This window comes from Guillardia theta (genome assembly GCF_000315625.1).
Source record: "Guillardia theta CCMP2712 unplaced genomic scaffold GUITHscaffold_6, whole genome shotgun sequence".
Classification (NCBI taxonomy): domain Eukaryota; class Cryptophyceae; order Pyrenomonadales; family Geminigeraceae; genus Guillardia; species Guillardia theta.
The window spans coordinates 81809-100002 of NW_005434668.1; the positions used below are offsets into that span (position 1 = coordinate 81809).

At 53.0% G+C, this 18194-nt stretch overlaps 4 protein-coding genes across 4 annotated transcripts; 2 read left to right on the plus strand and 2 right to left on the minus strand.

Moving 5' to 3' along the window:
* Nucleotides 1-1255: 1255 nt before the first annotated feature.
* Nucleotides 1256-8003, plus strand: GUITHDRAFT_100881 (hypothetical protein; the record flags this gene model as incomplete). Its single annotated transcript, XM_005840095.1, has 16 exons — nucleotides 1256-1295; nucleotides 1345-1495; nucleotides 1553-1746; nucleotides 1838-2004; nucleotides 2057-2338; nucleotides 2386-2435; nucleotides 2491-3277; nucleotides 3328-4142; nucleotides 4200-4305; nucleotides 4356-4469; nucleotides 4520-5155; nucleotides 5206-5408; nucleotides 5462-5591; nucleotides 5652-6065; nucleotides 6107-7706; nucleotides 7828-8003. The coding sequence occupies 16 exons, from the start codon at nucleotides 1256-1258 to the stop codon at nucleotides 8001-8003; spliced, it is 5865 nt and encodes a 1954-aa protein (XP_005840152.1).
* Nucleotides 8004-12512: 4509 nt separating this feature from the next.
* GUITHDRAFT_64457 (hypothetical protein) lies at nucleotides 12513-13019 on the minus strand (the record flags this gene model as incomplete). The annotated part of the gene is made up of 3 exons (XM_005840096.1): nucleotides 12513-12627; nucleotides 12672-12779; nucleotides 12835-13019. The coding sequence occupies 3 exons, from the start codon at nucleotides 13017-13019 to the stop codon at nucleotides 12513-12515; spliced, it is 408 nt and encodes a 135-aa protein (XP_005840153.1).
* Nucleotides 13020-13459: 440 nt separating this feature from the next.
* On the minus strand, nucleotides 13460-15001 carry GUITHDRAFT_150335 (hypothetical protein). The gene is made up of 5 exons (XM_005840097.1): nucleotides 14631-15001; nucleotides 14251-14576; nucleotides 13925-14215; nucleotides 13807-13870; nucleotides 13460-13756 (listed from the first exon to the last, which is right to left on the minus strand). Exons 1-5 carry the CDS (start codon nucleotides 14763-14765, stop codon nucleotides 13577-13579), a joined length of 996 nt encoding a protein of 331 aa, XP_005840154.1. The 5' UTR covers nucleotides 14766-15001; the 3' UTR covers nucleotides 13460-13576.
* Nucleotides 15002-16754: 1753 nt separating this feature from the next.
* Nucleotides 16755-17679, plus strand: GUITHDRAFT_132939 (hypothetical protein; the record flags this gene model as incomplete). Its single annotated transcript, XM_005840098.1, has 8 exons — nucleotides 16755-16865; nucleotides 16917-17048; nucleotides 17106-17177; nucleotides 17219-17256; nucleotides 17323-17359; nucleotides 17408-17455; nucleotides 17506-17572; nucleotides 17624-17679. 8 exons carry the CDS (start codon nucleotides 16755-16757, stop codon nucleotides 17677-17679), a joined length of 561 nt encoding a protein of 186 aa, XP_005840155.1.
* Between the last annotated feature and the right edge of the window lie 515 nt (nucleotides 17680-18194).

An 18194-nucleotide genomic window follows, 5' to 3' on the forward strand; every position in this document is an offset into this window, starting at 1 on the left:
GATCTTGTCCGAGATGTCTTCGTGTCACCTGCTGTTCGTTTCTTTCTCTTGCTCCTCACTGACTGCACGATACTGTTCCTTCCCTCTCGTTCAAGCTTCGCACCGCAGCATGTTCCGATTCTTGTCGTGGGATTCGAACTCACGGTGTTCGCATTCTTCACTAGTTGACAGAACTCTTACATCGTCCGATCCTTTCCTCTACCAAACGGCGGGACATCTGGTTCCCCTTCCCAGGTAACTTCGAAGAATGTGCAAGGATACCCAAAGTTTACTATTATCTCAATTATAGAATTGGTCTTCTATACCCCATATCCTTCCGGCTTCCTTGTAGGACTCCTTAGGGTCTGCCGCGTCGCGCCTGAAGGAGAACGAATTACCTGAACCCCACCCCATGAGGGGGACTCTCTTTCTTACTACCCTTCTCGGACGGTTTCACCCCCCCTCTTGTAGTTCAAAACAGGGGGTAATGGGTTATTTGGATACCCTACCCCCTGGGACTATACGCTTGAATTGGACCCTCTACCCCTGTTCTTCCAAGTTTGAACCCACCCCTTCCACATCCCTTCCTCCCCCCGCCGCCTTCCCGCCCCCTCTCATATGTTGCTTCCAGCTCCAGATATCTGATCGCGCATATCCTCCTCCTCTCTCGCTCCCTAGGATTCTTCTGCTCCATCTCCATCTCCTCCTCCTCCTCCTCCTCCTCTTGCTATGCAGTCTCATGTGCTTCCGCGGCTATGGGCCATGCTCCTCTATTTTAGTTTTTATGCCCTTGCTGACTTCGCCTACTCCTTCTCTTGCTTCCCATCCTCGTTTGTCTCCTCCTTTTGCTGCGTGTATGATATATTTGACCTCACTCGTTCTTTCATGCTCTATCCTTTACGGCTAAACGCGCAAGTGGATTTCTTCAAACTCCCTGTGTGCACTTGCTTCGCGTGTAACTGCCCTTCCCATCAGCGTTGCGAACCACTGTGCCTTTGACTGCAGTTTACACCTTGTTTGTAATGCTGCAGAATGATTGCCTGAATTCTTGAGGACAAAGATTCGTTTCCTGATTATTGGCTGTTTTTAATATCAGAATTGCCGATGCATGGGATATGTAGGAACAGCAACGACGTGAACGTGCATTAGAATCGGTGCCGTTTCCCCCGAATTGCACGTTCATATTTGCATATCACGATTGAATCTCACGCTTAGGTACTGACATGATCTGATTGTTTTTCGCCTTACTTGTGGCCAGTCCATTCAATTCGTCAACATGTCGAGAAATCGTCCAATGCAAAATTTTGTCCAAGCAGGTAGACTTTGGCGTGATTGCGAAAAGGCTTCCCTCTCTTTTGTCTTCAGTCCTAGTGTTCTGGGCCGTGATCAAAAACCATCCTGATCAAGTTGTCGCAGTCAACCAGCCTAAGGACTTCTCGGATATGATTCGACAACAGCTGGAGTCTGCTAGAATAGCGATTCCAGCAGGAAGGGAAATTTTGAACAGCAAGCTAGGGTAATGATCAATTTGTCTGAAACTTGGAATCGTTCTCAACTTATCCTCCTGTTCCAGGTATCCGGACTTTGAAATAGCAACCGGAAATTCAGAAGAAGATCAGCTTACGGATAAACGTCTGCGAGAAGGATACTGCGATCCAGCTGCAGGACTCTATGCTGTTGGGACCTCCACTACTCCTTTGTCCGAAAGAAACGACGAACATGGCAGTATGGAAGAGAAGTTTGGAAGACACGACTTTGAAACATTGCGTGAGTTTTCATCCACAGCATGCCTTGAGTTCTTCTCGCTGTCAATCATCTAAAGAAGTACTCAGCGAATTCTGACATCTACTAATAACAGGTGAAAAGCTGAAGCTTCCAAAGCGAGAGTCCAACAAAAGACCTCGCCGTGTGCGGCATAAATGTTCCTTGTTTCCGGAGCCGGAACACTTGGGAGAAAACACACTGATGAATTGGTTGAAAAGCCTTGCAGCCTGTGAAGAACCTCTCAAAGACTTAGCTAAACAGGTGAATTTGAATCACCGTGGTCATATTTTCCTTGGTATTGATACTTTGACAGGTACCGTACGTGAGCGGAAACAGCAGTTACAACCCTCGTGCGAAGGAGCTTTTGAATCGAATGACAGAGCTTCAAGTTCCTCTCCTGCGAGCAGTCTGGTTTGTGAAAGTGACGCTCCTGAAGCAATACATGGACGCCACTTCGCAAGTGCCAACCGAACAAGTAGACAGAAATATGGAGAGAAAATTGACTGATGCGTGGACTGAAACTATGACCTCATACATGCATGATCACTTCTTAAAGTTTGCAAAGAGTCGCGGTGAATGCGAAACTGGGATCCAGGTACGACATCAGACACCAAAAGAGTGGGCGTTAATCTGTCCTCTCAGGTTGAGAGCTTGGTTAAGAAGTGGGCATATGTTGTTCGTTTTGCTGACTGGTAAGGATCACAAGACTTGTATCGCCGATGAATTGTGAATTTACATTACGTGCAGGTGCTACCATGAAGGCATACTCAACCGAATCATTTACATGAAATGGGTTATTGATGAGTTTCAAAAGTCTGTGAAAGATCCTTTGACTGAAACTTCATGGAGCGCTGAATTGATGCTACCTCTCATTGTAAATATTTTCCCCGAATTGTGCCGCCTAAGGACAGAAATACCAGAGTTGATCCGGGTCTGCGTGAATCGTTACATGCGGGAGTGTGTATTCCTTCCAGGAACTCCAGGATTTGCTGTGGCATACCAGCAGGCTCAACAGGCTCAGCAACAGCAGCCAACACCTCAGGGGTCGCAAAATCAGCAGCCTCAGACTACTCCGCAAACGGCCCAGCAGCTTCCACCATCACAGCCCCCGCAGCAGATGTATGGTGCTCCCATGCAAACTGGTTTGCCAGGACCAAGAGGTCAGAATTTGCAGCAGCTGCCTCAGCAATCGATGAATCAGCCTCAAAATCTCAACCCCTCTCTCTTGCCTGGAGCTGCTGCGGCTGCGGCTGCTGCTGCTAATGCGGCCTCCACCTATGGCATTCTGATGGGGGGGAATCCAAGCAACCTATTATCTGCAACAGAGTCGACTGCAAAGCTTTTGCTCAACTTGAAAAAGCTGGTGAAATCGCTACTTCTGATGAGCCCGGAAGCATTCATATCCTTGCATCCTGAAATTCAGACCGCGTGGAGGTTGATAGAATCAGATGCTATCAAGTTCCCCAGATCTGATGGCAACCTGTTCGATTTCAATGGATTAAAGTTGGCCTTGAGAAAGGATCCCTTCACATCAGTAAGCTTTGTTTTCTTTGCAAGAAAGATTTCTAATGTTTTTTCAACTAGACCCCAACCTCATGGTTAAGTGTTGCGATGCCTTGGGTCGAGCATGAAAGAAAGATGAAGAGCCTGTGGGATGACTTGGGTCCTGGGAAGGTCCTTGGAGATCTCATCGATTCTCTCGACAAATGCTGTGCCGGGCGATCAGCTTGTGACATGACGAGACTGCGCGAAACATGGATTAAACCAGCAATGAACAGTACGTGGCAAGTTGTCTTTGAAGAGCACCGGAAAGCTAGAACGTTTGTCAAAATTGTTTGCGGATGGGCTGTCTCAAGGTATCGAGAGCATGTTCCTGAGGCTGTATATGTTGCAGCAAGCTTTCTGAAAGGCCTAGACCAAAACTTGTCAGAATTTTTCAAAATCGACATCAAGGATAATGATTCTCAGAGTGGTACTCAAAGCAACAGTCCAGATGGTCAGAACGAGTCAGCATCATCACCGATGCAGATGGATACAACAGATGAGAACGAATATTCCTTGCATGCCTACATTGAGGAATTCCTGGAAAGCTTCGAGCCTGAATCTGGGTATGAAGAGCCGGAAATGGATACTCTGGAGCGTTTGATTGGAGAGTTGATTCGAAACCGAGTATTTGATCACAACATGTGGATTTTCGGGTTGATTGCAAGAGGGGCTTTCCAGAAAAACAACTCTAGTAGTCCTGAGAACAAGTTTCGAAAGCATCACAGATTGCTTGCGAACATTCCCTCATATCCCGAAGCAAGGCATGATTCATGTCAACGACGGATCTTGTTGAGAAGCATCGGTGTGATGGACATGGGTCCATGCTCTTTGTTCTACGCCCTGAAGATTGTCAGGTATCGCGACGACGCGATAGTATGTATTACGTCGTGCGATGACTTTCTTGTGTACAGGTTCTTATCATGGTCAGCTTCTGACCTAGACCAGAAGAGATTGAAAACAACGCCGGGAACGGAGATCCTGGAATCATTCACGAACGCTGCAGCTGAGTTGAAAGCGGTATTCGCAAATGGGTTTTGCAATATCATCTGTTTTGACAGCTCTTGCAGATCGGTCGTTTTGACCCTTCAAGGATCAACGCAATCGAATGGGAAGAGTCAGTGAATTTTGTCTGGCTGCAGCACGAACGACATCATGATTACTCTGACGCATTTACTGATGGGGTACAAAAGAACTCGTTTTTACGTTGCATTTCCTTACATCTGATTAACAGATATTGTCATCCCGTGGTCTTTCCATACTGTTTTCATCTCTCTACAAGATCATGCTGGAAGTTCCTCTCTATGTCAGAGTTCAATTGTGCAGGCACATCGCGTCTGTCATTCAGTACATCGCCGACAGGACACGAAGTGTGGAGTTTGAGCTCATCGAGCCCAGCGACATTCCAGAGGATCTCAAGTTGACAGATGAAGTACTTTATCGAGCGATCACCTTGTTGGAGTGTGCGGGAGATCTGAAATGCCTGATTGCTCTCCTCGAATGGCTGATTGAAAACTTCCCTTCAGCCCTTGCAGCGATGACAATGTTCAGTCACCTCCGGACGATCAGAGCACTGGACATCGCCTCTAGAGTCTTTGATCTGTCGTTGACTGCCTTGCTGAAGACCGAGGCCTCAAATAAACAGAATGCTGCGATGGGCATCTCTGAACTGCTTTCTGCAATGATCCGACATGGCAGTGAGTCAGACCTCAAGAGCTTCGAAGAGAAGATGACTGCTAAAACGACCGGCTTAAAATCGCCTCTGGGACCGAAGGCAAGTGCTGTCAGCCAGCTACTGCAAGACGCACTAGAAAACAAACCAACCAAACGTCCTGACGTACACGCAAACGTCGATGATGTTGAACTCAAAGTGAGGAAATCTTGGTTTCGAATTATTTTGTTTGACCTGCTTCTCTCTAGGAGTCTATCAAGGCCGCAGAACAGCGACCGGAACTTTCTGACCTTGTTGGCAGAATATTTTCTGGAGGGCATACGATTCAGGAGGTCGCGGAGCAGATCAAAAAGCATGTTGCAGAAGCGAACATCAGTCACAGTGTTCTCGTAGCAGCTATCCTAAGGTGTGCTGTGAACGGCACTTTGAAAGAGATTCGGAGCAACTACAGGTGGGTTTTCTCGACGCTCTGAGATTGTGAGACACTGACATCATAGCCAAAAGATTCGGTTGCACCGGGTTTGCTCTTTCTTCCATGCTAAGCCTTCTCGCTGCACTGGAACATCACTATGGGAAAATGCACTTGGCGCGTATTGCGTTGAACATCGTGATGGACCGGATGTATGAGACTGCGGTTGTCCCAGCAGCTTCAGAGGATACTTCTCCGTCCACTGTTGACACTCCACAACCGCAGACGCCTCTAACTCCTGCCACTCCTGACAGTCTACCAAACCCTAAATCTAGGGTAGGAGATGACGCCGATCTGACACTGAGACAAGATGCTACCTTGGCATTTGTAGGAGGCCTACTCGCCAAAGGTCTTCTGATATGGGAGGATATTGAGAAGCAGGTCAAAGCCAAGCTTGAAGATGTTGTCAATGGCAAACACCCTCACTTAGCCAGACTACTCCTCAACTTCGTGGAGATGTTACTTACTGACAAACGGAAAGGGGCAGCGGCTATGATGATCCGGATAGACTGGCAGAAATTGCGAGTTTTGAGGCAGACGCAGCCGACTTTATCGGACGTATACATCATGTTAAAGTATCTTGTACAAATTATAGATCAAAGAGACTGGAAGCAACCTGCTCTCACCTGCATGCAGCAGGTAATTCGTGGAGGTTGTTTGAACTCGCTGATACTTGACAGGTCGTTCATGACCCTGGCTTCTGTCGGATCATCTTATGTGATGATCCGCGCTCTTTCCTCAAGGACTGCTGCAAAGCTTGTATGTTAACACTCAGGACAGCACCAGACGTCATCTCTCCATTCCGCTACTTCACTTTCCTTCCGGGCAACGGAAGCAGAGATGGACCTCTTGCTGCTGTTCAAGATGTCATTGCGCGTGTTGGCCGTTGGTCGCTCCATTACGATTGCATAGAGTTGAGGATCTTGGTCGACGCATGGAAAGGAGGACTTGCCGACCTCACCGAGAACATGCCTGAGCCGAACGGATGGAAAGCTATGGCGTCTCATCCTGCAGTGGACCAGGATAAGGTGAACAACTTCCAGTCACAGCTGTCTGACGACAAGTTGAACGAGCTGAACGAGGCGTTCTTGCGGAATCAAGATCAGATCATCGAGCATCATGTGGTTGAAATGCTGCTGGCTCAGCTCTGGAGGTCTCCTCGGAATGTATCTCGTGTCCTGGACTTTGCCAAGGCTATGGGACAGTCTTTCCAGGACCGAGAGCTCATGGGAAGCGGGGGCTGGTTCGAGGAGAAGATGGTGAGTATCGTACTCGCCGTCATGTCGTGCGAACCGATCGCCAAGGCGAACATGGGTATCGATAGCTTCTTCAGGGACTTCATCCACCCGAGCTCCTTGAACGCTGACAGAGGGAGTAAGATTGTGGATGACAACGAGCATACTGCCTCGTTCGAGCTGGCGCTGGTTCACGTCATCGAGAGGTACGGCATCCTGCTGCCCAACATCCAGCAAGATCGGGACGGAGCTTCGGTGCAGCTGTTGAGCCTGAGGAAAGATTGTATCTCCAAACTGATCTCCTTGATAAACACTCTGGTGGACCAGGCGAACTCTGGTGAATTCCGCAACGATTATCCACTGGAGGCTCAGGGTGCTGAAAGTGCCTCGTCATCCCAGCCCAACGTGGGGTCTTTGCAGCGAGCGTTGATTTTGAGGCTTCAGATGTTGAGTGCCAGCCTGGTGTACCTTCCAGACGAGGACCCGCAGAACAAGTCGCGAGAGACTCTCAAGTCCGTTATCGACTGCATCAAGTTCGTCTTCTCCTGCAAGACTCTCCTCGGATATGAGCTGGGCGATGGCGTCTATCGCACTGCCATGCTCATCCTCGACAGGGCGGGCTCAGGCAGGGACTCGCTTCTCACTCAGCGCGACAGCCGCGGCGTCGTCAAGACCATGGGCCAGTGGTTCCGCAGCGAGGCGCAGAAGGAGCTCTTGAGGATGAAGTTCCCCCGGCTCGTTGCTTCCAATCTCAGCCTGGAGCTGCCGGTAGGAGGCGTCAGCCTGACCAACGGAGGGTTCGTCAGGCAGGCTCCTCACGATTGGAACTACGCGGAAGAGACGGGAGTCTTTGGCACGGGCCTCTGCTCCTTCGACCAACTCTTCGAGCTGGACCCCTGGCTCCTCCTGGAAGACTTCCCTCAGGGGGTCCTTTCCCGCCACCTCCAGCAAGTCAAGCGCCGGCCCCGCAAGAGGCTAAGGTTCGAGTTCGCCAGCCCCGAGCAGATCGCAGCCGAGAAGGCGCTGGCAGAGAAGGCGGCGCAAGGTGAACCCCCCCCCCCCCCCCCCCCACCCCCCCCCCTCCTCTTCTTGTTCGTTTCTCCTCAGCCCCCCCCTTCTTCGTTGCTTGTATCTCCTCACTTTTATCTCCTCACTTCCTCTCGCAGAGAAAGAAATGGCGGCGGCGGCAGCTGAAGAAGTTGTCGAAGAAGTTGGTTTTGACGTCGGTTTCGTCGAGCCGGGGACGAGCATGTTGAGCGGGCCGAGCAACGACTGGCCGGGAGGATGGGGAGGAGGAGGGGCGGTGACAGACAGCATCTTTACAGACTTGGATCTTGTCTAGAGGAAGGAGGGCCCAACGATTGTTTGTATTTGATTCTAATTCAATGAAGACAGCCTGTCAAACTCTCACTCCCCTCCTACTCGCCCCCCACCTCCTTGCCCGCTTCTTCCTCAGCCGATGCAGCAGCCCCCGAGCGTCCTGCAGCTCCTGCCTGTACTTCTCCGACGTCGCCATGCTCACCCCGCAAGCCTCGCAGGCCTCGAGCGCTGCCGTCACAGCGGCTTCTGCCCTCGTGACTGTCGCCTCTGCCTCCTCCATCATCATCTTCTTGACCCTGGCAGGCTGCCTGGCAGCTCTCTCGGCCTCCAGCTCGGCAGAGAGAGCTGCTGAGACAGCCTGCTGGAGGAGGAGGAGGTTCGCGTGGTACAGAGCCTCCCTCTCCTCCATCCTGATGCTCCTCACCCTTGTGTTGTGGTTCCACCCGTCGGACTTCACCAGCTGCGTCGTCACTGTCCTCGTGCTCCATCCCACCTTGTTCCTGCAGCGCATCGAGAGCTCCAGCAGCTGATCGTCGCGCCTGCAGGGCAGCCGGTGGGAGCAAGTCACCTCGCAAGGCAGCACGATCTTGAGATCCCTTCCGGAGGCGAAGACGCCGGAGACTTCCCAGAGCTCGATCTCGCTCCCCCCGTCGTGGTCCGGGTAGCTCCACTTGAACTGAGCTGTGTTGTCGTCGAGCCTCTCCACAGTGAAAGAGGAGGGAGGGGACGGGAGGGACGGGAGGGTCCTTGCTGAGCACGCAGGGGAGTAAGGTCCCGCACCGACCTCACTGACGCATCGAATCTTGATCTCTCCCACGAGCTGCGCGGGCTGCAGGTTGCCGATCATGTACCCCTCCCTGTATGCCTCTACCCTGACCCCCACTTCCTCCTCCTCTATCCGGTACGAGAGCTCGTAGTGCAAGACCTCAGCTGCTCCCTTCCTCCACTCCACCAGCACGGCAGAGCACAACACGCCCTGGGCGGTGACGTCAGCGGGAGGAGGAGGAACAAGCGCGTCCGTGTGCAGGAGCAGCTCGGGGGTCGGGGAGCCGAGGGAGCTGCTGGAGTTGTACTCGTCTCCTGCTCCGTTCTTAGCGTAGAGGGTGAGGCGGATGGAGGAGCCTGGGGCAAGGCCCTGGACCTTGTGGACGAGAGGAACGTCATGGGGAACGAGGTCGGAGACAGCCGTGTGCATCTTGCAGGGCCTCGCGGACTTGAGCCTTGACTTGTCGTTGTCCGTCTTAGGGGAGGAGGAGGTGGCCCAGCCTGCCTCGTCGACGAGGAGCCCGAAGATGTAAGCGAGGCTCAAGCACATCCTGAAGCGAAACTGGCGGACGAAGGAGAAGAGGAGGAAGCCCTCGACGTCCGCGTACACGACCCACCGCTCGTCCTTCTCCGCTGGCACCAAATCCTGCAGTGCTCGCTCTGTCCTCTGCGCGAGCTGAGAAGGCTGACAGTAGAAGGGAGGGATGAAGATGCTTCGCTCCCACGACCAGACCTGCCCGACCTTCTCCTGCACGAGGATGACGTTGTTGTCGCTCCTGATCACCGGATACTGCATCGACGCTCGTTGCTGCACGAGCCTCGGGACTTGAGCATAGAACCAGCTCGCCTCGCTGAACCCTTCCCTCCCCCACCAGTCCTTCCGATCCTCCTCGCTGCTTGCTGCCGCATCCTCCTCAGACGCGCTTGAAATCTGCTCCTCCTCCTTCCTCCCTGGTCTTCGTGCTGAGGAGGAGGGGCGACGCGTGTAGCCCATGGTCTGCATCTCACGGAGGAGATCTTGAGTGGACACGTCTTCCGTCCGCGTCTCCTCGCGCTCCCCTCGCCTGATTCTCATCTCGATCCGGTATCCGATCACCCCGAACGGACTGTTGGACGTCACCGGCGGCATCCACGCGAGGATCGCAAAGTCTTTCCCGGCAGAGACGCACTCGAGGAGGAGGGGGGGGGTGGAAGGGAAGGCCTTGGTTCGCACTGACATGGGCTTGCTCCACACGCTCCACCCGGCCTCGTTCCTCCCGCGGATGCGCGCGTTCAGCTGCATGGAGGGGAGGAGGATGTCGGGGATGGACATGAGGCTCGTCGCGTCTGCCACCTGCTTCCCGCGCGTCGCCGTGAGCACCAGGCGGCTGGTGCAGAAGAAGCTCTCCTTCCACGTCACCTTCCCTCGGAAGAGGCGGCCGAACCGAAGGTCCTTGTACTCGAGCTCGTAGGCGCTCACCGTCGACCCCAGGTCCCTCGAGGGAGTCCAGCTGAAGGTCACGAAGAAACTCTCCACGTCGAGCGTGTGGAGGTCTTGAGGGGCGAGAGGAGGAGCAGCGGCGGTTGAGAACTTGACGGGGAGGCTGAGAGGGCTGGCGATCCCATGCTCGCTCATGGACTGCATGCAGAACTGATAGTGGGTCAGAGGCGTGAGATGCTCCAGGAAGAGGCTTCCTCCTGCCTGCGTCGCTCCCAGGGAGGAGTCAGCGCCATGCTCGTCCGAGACGTCGATGGTGATGGTGCGTCTTTCCCCTGGGGTGGAGCCGGTGCGGGAGGAGTCAACGGGCTGGAGGAGGGAGGTCTCGAGGAAGAGGATGAACGACTGAAGCCTCTCCTCCCTCGCATGCGGCTGCTTCCATCCTATCACGCAGCTCGTTGTGCTGATCGTCGACGGCTTCACGTGCAGGTCGGTGGGAGCCTTGGGGACGAGCTTGAGGGGCTTCTGCGGAGAGGCAAGTCGCTGCTTGACGCTCTCATGCGCCTCGTGGTGGAAGGAGACGACGTTCATGAGGCAGAGGAGCCAGTCGACCTGAACCTCCTCCAGCCGCTGGTAGTCGCCCGGATACTTCAGGTGGTGATCGTTCTCTGCCGCTGCTCGAATTTTGTCGCGCATGGAGGAGAAATCCATGGGCCACACGACGAGCTTGGAGAAGGAGTCGACAGTGGAGCTGGAGGAGAGGTCTCCCCCGTGAAGATGCACGTCAGATCGCGGGTCCTCCATCGGGTGCTGCATGTGGCACTCGATGTCCTTGGAGGCCAGGAAGTGAAGCATCTCCTGGATCTTCTCGTGCGAGCGACGCGTCGCCTCGTCGCGCTCCCACGCGTATCGTCCCAGCTCGAACATGGACTTGATCGGCAGGTTCCTGACCTCATCGTCATCACCTCCTCCTCTCCCCTCCTCCTCCCTCGCAGCTCACCAGTGCCTCTGCGCCTCCTCCACGTCTTGGAAGCGCTTTACGTAGAGCTGCAGGAAGTTTTCGTCTCCCCTCTCCTCCGCATCGGCCACCAGCCCCTTGAACTGATCAGGAAGCAAGCCTCTCAGTCGCTTCGCTTGCGTCCATCGCAGCCAGAAGGGCAGGTGCTCGAGTCGCTCCCTGAGCCTCTCCTCCTCCTTCTTGTCCTGCAGCTTCGTCAAGGTTGTGCGATGCTTGCGGAAGACGCGGATGCCTCTGAAGACCTCAGTCAGTCCCTCTCCTTTCCTCCGCATGTCAAACCTTGACCCGAGGTGAACGGCATGGCGGTAGAAGCGATTCGTATCGCCTGAGACAGCGCGGCAGTAGCTCCAGGTGTTGCAGATCATGATGAGGAAGTCGAGAAAGAGCATCTGCCATGTCTGATAGTGACCCGACCAGATCTGCTGTCTCATCTTTGAGAAGTCTAAGAAAGGAACTCCCTCATAGCCGGTGTCTACTATGCCCGCAACGAAGGGAATGGCGAACGGCTGTTGAGGTGACGTCAAGTTGGAACATTCAAGTCAAGATAGAAACATCTCACGTTTTCATCTCGATCCTCGATCGCGACATGATCACTCGATGATGAACCTGGTCGATGAATGATGTTGATGACTTCAAACAAGTTCTCCTTGTCAGTCTTGCTGATCTCATCTATCACTGACAGCAGGCCCTGCATGAAGTTGCGCTCCTCGTCTAGAACAGGCCTGTCGATTCACTCAGTCGTGATCGTTGCAATGGCATCATACCGGACATATTCGCTCTCATCGAACAAGAGCTCTTCCTTACTCGACTCTATCGGTTTCTCGTCCATGGCTTTTTTCTTCTTCGCCGCCACAGCAAAGGGATTCACCTTAGCGTGTCCCGAGCGCATCTGACGACTGTTCTCACGACGATCAAGAGCGCTGTAAGACTCACTTGAACGCATTCGAGGAAGAAGAGATAGTCCCTGGCAGCCATGGCCTCATACGCATACTTGACGTTTGCATTCAGAGCTTTCAGAGAGATGGGAAGGCAGGTCTCGAACAGACGGTGGTATGTGTATCTGTTGAGCGTTCAGACATCAAGTCAGAGCATGTCACATGTATCACTCACCCTGCTTTCACAAACAAGTGCAGTTGTTCTTTCATCCCGCACCAGTCAAGAAACGCCTCGAGCTCTATCCTATCATGCTGGCGCCGGACTGACAGCAACTGAGGAGAAGGCGAACGAAACAAGATGAATCACTTGAGTTGGCGGCGCCCAGCCACTGCTCTATGATCTCTTGAACATACCTGAGAGACGTTCAGCTGCTATGGCTCTGACATGTGACCTGGTCACCTGTAGATGGGAACAGACGCTGCTTCGATCGGCTTCCAGTTGCGATGGTTCACAACGTTGAGATCGCCTCCCATCTCCACCAGGTATTCACACACCGCGCTCTTCCCCCTCCTGCCATGCGCTCTCAGAGCTTGTTCGCCGCACTCGCACATGACCTTGCAGCCAAGTGCAGCGGAGAGTTTCCCTTGCAGTCTTGTGCGTTGATGTCTTGTCCTGCAGCGATGAGGTGCATGATACACTCCTTGTGACCTGAATCTGCAGCCCTGAAGGAGGATCAGCAGCAGGCGCCACAGGCAGCAACACGCTCGTCTGCTCTACCAGTGGATGGGCAACCTTCCGTCCTGGTCTCGCAGCCTTATGTTGGCTCTCTTCATGATCAAGTAGGAGAGACACTCGGTGCTTCCCGACAGAGCAGCCACATGCAAGGGGGTGAGTCCTGCCAGCTGACAGTGATCATGACATCCAGTCTCTCCTCCTCCTCCTACCTGATTCTGATGGAACATCGACGTGTCGCCTTGCAAGTGCAGCTGTTCCCTCTATCGACGCTTCCCTGCCGCCACATCAGACCCTCGGCTTCAGCAGACGAGCACGCGAGCAAGCAGCAGACCCACAGGAGCTCCAAGTCGTCCTCCTTGGCGGCGTCGTGCGCCACACACCACCCTGCTTCCTCCAGGGCCGCCATGCCCATCAACGGCCGGCCGACAAAGAGGCCTGGCGCTGCCTCCCCAACACTTGGCTGCGGGCACGTTCAATCAGGCTTGCCAGCGGCGGGGCCCTGGCCCGGGGGGGACCGGGCCGCGGCTTGAGAGCCAGTGAGACTGAGGGTTGTGAGACGCTGACCGGGCTGGGGCTGGTGACTGCAAGGGCGGAGAAGAATCAGAAGACTCAAAGACTCTGACAAGACTCGATGACCGTATGAAGCTACCGTGATGATGTGAGCTTTATCATTCAGATTTATTTCACAATTCAAAGATTCAAAATGACAACATCTGATCGAACATATCGACATCACATTGCGGGCATTTACACTGATGATAAACAAGAATATCCAACTAATGTATCATGATTCATGCACCCACTGCATATCCATCAATTCCTGCTCCATCCTTATTTCCCTCCTTTTCTCCTTAAGTTGTATACAGCCGTCCACGTATTCACCCATCTTTCCATCAAAAAAGCAGCGAAGTTCGAAGAGGTCAAAGCTTGTTGGATTTTTTGGCACATGCCCTCCCAACAGTAACTGTATCAGGATTAGTGGAAAACAAATCAACTCAATCATGGTGTGATTACGTGATGGACATCCAGGAAGAGATTGAAGAAAATCTTCATGAAGGGAGGGTGTTCCGTATGACACCTAAAACAGTCATCACGGCTTGTTCAAAGGAGTATTAGGTTCAAGAAATCTTACAGCGTGAAGAAGTCTTCGAACGAAAGCAAGCCATCCAAATCTAGTGTGCTGTGTGCTCGGATGTTTTTCAGGACCTTGATGTAAATCTTCGAGGGGGCAGGCCTCGTTATGAACTGAGAATATTCGATTGCTCCGCGTATGTGCATTCCATGGCAGCTACTCAGCACATCTCGAATAAGCCTTGCAACTGTTCTCACTGGAACTTGGACGTTGTCAATTCCAGATCGAGTATCAGATTGATCACAAGCAATCATTGCAAAATCTTTCTCAACAAATTTCGCTGACTTGTCGCTCAACAAAATTTCTCATCCGTGAATAGAGCCAACCACCACCAGTACCTCATCACATCAACTGGGCTTACGCTTTCACAGTGCATCTTGTAAAATATCATGAACTCTCGCAGGTCTAAGTTGCCGTCCTTGTCATTGTCAAAGCAACTGATAACACGATTTAGCACCAAGTTCCTTTCCGAAGGCCAACCCAACATCCGCGCAAACTTTGCAGGCATCAAGTGCCCTTTTTTGTTGGAGCATTGCTTGAACGTGTTCAGCGCTCGATAGCAGTCATGCGGTTGCAATCTGAGCCTTGTTGAAAACTCTCTCAAGCCCATGGAATGGAACCGCATATTTACATTTTCAACTCCTACTTTAACCTAAAAGAAATGGTTAGCTCAGCTTGGGTCCCTCGTTCATAAATGGCAAATCACCTTCCACAAACTGTCCATGACCTGAGTCTCAAGTAGGTCACCAGGTACTTCTTGCGACACTTCACTCTCGTAGCTTGTTTGTCTGCTCCTCAATGGAGGAGGAGCTTCCTTCTTTCTGCTGAGAATCACACCCATTCTGGTCGGTATTCCTTCAAGATTCTGATCCTTAAAGTTTTCCTCTCGATGCGTCCATACAGAAAACTTCAACCCTGGGCAACTCACAATCACAAAGAAGTCTCTGACTTCACGTGCTCCACTAGTCGTGCATGGAGGGTCTGATCTTCCCTTCCTGTTCCTCCTCCTGCTTCGCGTCTGCGTTCTCCTGGTACGATACTCTTCTCCTCGCTCCTCCTTTTGTTCCTACAGCACCTGCCAACCTCCCAGTCCCGCTCCGCAACTGGCAACCCCCGGGGTACCCTACCCCTGCCCGTAGCCTTTTTCTTCTACCCTCCCCTTCCCCCTCTGTTTACGTACCACCCCCTCAAGTCAAAGTCAAGTAAAGCTTTGAAGTACCCCTCCCCTCAGCCCCCGGGACAGCTATCAAACATTTTTAAATCCTACCGCTTCATTCCGGGCCCCCCGGCCTCTTCGCCTCAGCAAGTGTCGCGGTCACGTGTCCTCCTGTACCGGCAGCCGCTCCGGCCCGGGCCCCGGGGGCCCACAGTGGGCCACCGTGACTGCCGCACCGTTCAGTCACTGAGAGGCCGCGGCACTCAGGCGCCTATAAACTTTCAAAACTGTACGTCGGTCACTAGCACGGTGCGGCCCTGAGTGTACTCACGGTAACCACCGGCCAGGGCGACCCCCGCGGCCGGTCTGTCGGAGTACCGGGCCGAGGGGGGGTACCCGGCGGCCCCGGCCCTACTCACTACGGTAGGCGCTGAGCCGGGGGGGCGGGGCCGCTGGTGGCCGGGCCGGTAACTCAGTATCGGACTCCGGGAACAGACTGAGAGCCTGACGGTGACAGTGAGGCTGACTCGCCCGTGACTCGGACTCCCGGGTCACGCGGCGCAGGCTTTGTTAGCCTGCACTGTGCCAAAAGTAACTAGAACGCCAAGACCGAGTTTAATGCACACGAAGACTGTATGCTAGGATCGGGTGTGAAACCGGCGAAGCGGCATCCAGACATGCGAGGACCTTGCGGCAAGACAGTTAGCCTCGGAAAGCCCCCTCTCCCGGCCGGCTGCCGCGGGCGGCAAGAGAAATCCGCCCCAGAGAAAGACATACTGACATGAGCAGAGGCAGCGAACCATCGGAGTCAATAGAACTGAAATAGATAGAGATGTCCTCGGACTACCCTACCCCTCTTTCCATACGGTCCCCCACAAGAGTGGGGAGACTACCGGTCCTTCGGGTCATTACAAGTCAACGGACAATGCAGCTAGCTAGCTAGGGCTGAACTTGACGAGATTACTGTGACGGGATCGCAGCGGGTTGACATGAGCAGACCGTAGCCGAGTATTGTGAACATGAGATGGAGGAGGACAGTAAGAGGTGATGTCACACGTGGAGTTTGAAGTTGACGAGATGTTGCGACAGTTTTCAACTGAAGTCACTCGTGAGGGGGAAGGTTCAGTTAGATCTGACATGTTCTATGCAGGTTCAACGTTGGGATGGTCTTGATGGGATGAGGTGGCTGATATAACCATCACTGATATCAAGGGAACTTACGGAACATGCCGCTGAGAGGTCGTCGTGAAGTCTAGCTGACAGCTGATGGGGGTGGCAGCTTCATTGAGGGGCCCGGGCGAGGACTCGATCCCCCCTCCCCAACCAGATGAAGCTCCAGCAATCAACAATCAGAAATGCTCCGCAAAAGTCAAGATGTTATCCAGCCTTCTCAACGAAGAGTCTCGTTCAAACCAGGTATACTTGACATTGTTATTCAATATTTCCCTTCAAGCCCTTAGAGACAAACTTACTCAGTCCTCCTTTCAGAATGATGAGATATTGGCCGTGACATCTGACGATTCCTTGGATGCAACAAGCTCTACAAGTGACCAAGATGAGCCGCAGAGCCGCCCACAAACACGAACTTCTCGAGCATCATCAAATTTGGTACAGCTCACTGACTTAAAGGCTTCACGCACCAACGCAAGAAGGATGGATGTGAGTGTAACAAGGATGGAAGAGGGCCCTAGTGGAAGGCAAGGAGCATGGCAAGACAGCGTCTTTCAGATGGAGCTTGAAGCCAACGAGGAGCTGGTGCAATCTTTCCGACAACGGATGGAGGAGGTAATGAGCGCCATCATCCCTCCCCGCACTCTTATGCTTCATACAATGCAGGCTGAGAAGTCCAAGGCCGAGCTGGAGGCCGAGCTGGAGAAGGCCAAGCGTGAGAGTGAAGAGACGTTTCAGTCCATGCAGAATCGGTTAGATCAGCAAGAGCATGAAAACTTTGTGCTCCGAGAGAACGCGGTACATGTTCTATGCGCGATTCGATCTCATGCCTGATCTTTTGTGATCCACGTAAAGCTGAGGCTGCACAGAGAGCTTGACGCCATCCGGTCGACTTTCATGGAGAAGCAGAAGGAGGGGGATGACGAGGTAAATCGAGGTAGACTCTGCCAGCACTGAAGGAACGGAAGGTGAATAGACTTCGAAATGAGCTGCGATTAGCCAGGAGGTAAGGGAGGATTGTTCTCTTTAGCTTCATTGCGGTGGTTGTAACATCAACACGTCACAACATCAGGCACGAAGAGTATCTTTCTAAGGAGCTCGAGAGACAGGTAGCACCCTCGAAACTATTTCTTGAACCTGATCCAACACGAATACAGAAGCGAAATGCTGAATCCACCCAAGAAGAAATGACCAAGTATTATCAGGTGCAAGGAAGTTACTTGTTCCGCTGCTCTTTGATCCCCAATGCTTGCAGGATCAAATCGAGAAGTTGAAATTAGAGAACATTATGATGAGCGAGAGCATCGACACGATGGTGACTGGTATGTTGTAGATGTGTTGAATCCATCGGATGCGTTGATGACTGAGATCAGGACGATCCATCAAATCGATCTTTCAAGAGAAGTTGAACGAACCAGGTTCGGATTGACAAGGTCAAAGTAGATCGTTCAGGGCTCGACGGAGGAAAGCTTGCGCTTAACATGTAGGTTAGAGTACGAATGTTTATGATAGAAAGATGCGGAAAAGTTTTCCCCCCCCCCCCCCCCCCCCCCCGCTCTCTTCTTCTTCTTCTCCTCCTCCCTCTCCTCCTCCTCCTCCTCCCTCTCCTCCTGCTCCTCCTGCTCCTCCTGCTCCTCCTGCTCCTCCTGCTCCTCCTGCTCCTCCTGCTCCTGCTCTAATCGCTCCCTCCTCATTTACGTAGGTAGTTTCGAATGTCAGCATTCGAGCCACAAACCCAGACTGACCTGGGGTGGGTGGTCTTCTCCCACCTTGGTACCCACCAGGATGGTACTACGGTATGAAAAAAAGGGGTACCTATAAAGGTTGGAGGGATCCCCGTGGGTGGGGGGTGAAGGTTGAGGAAAGGGATATGGCGGGGAATAGGAGGAGTTTGCGGCGAGGGGAAACATGCGAGGAGGAGAGGAGAGGAGAGGAGGAGAGAAG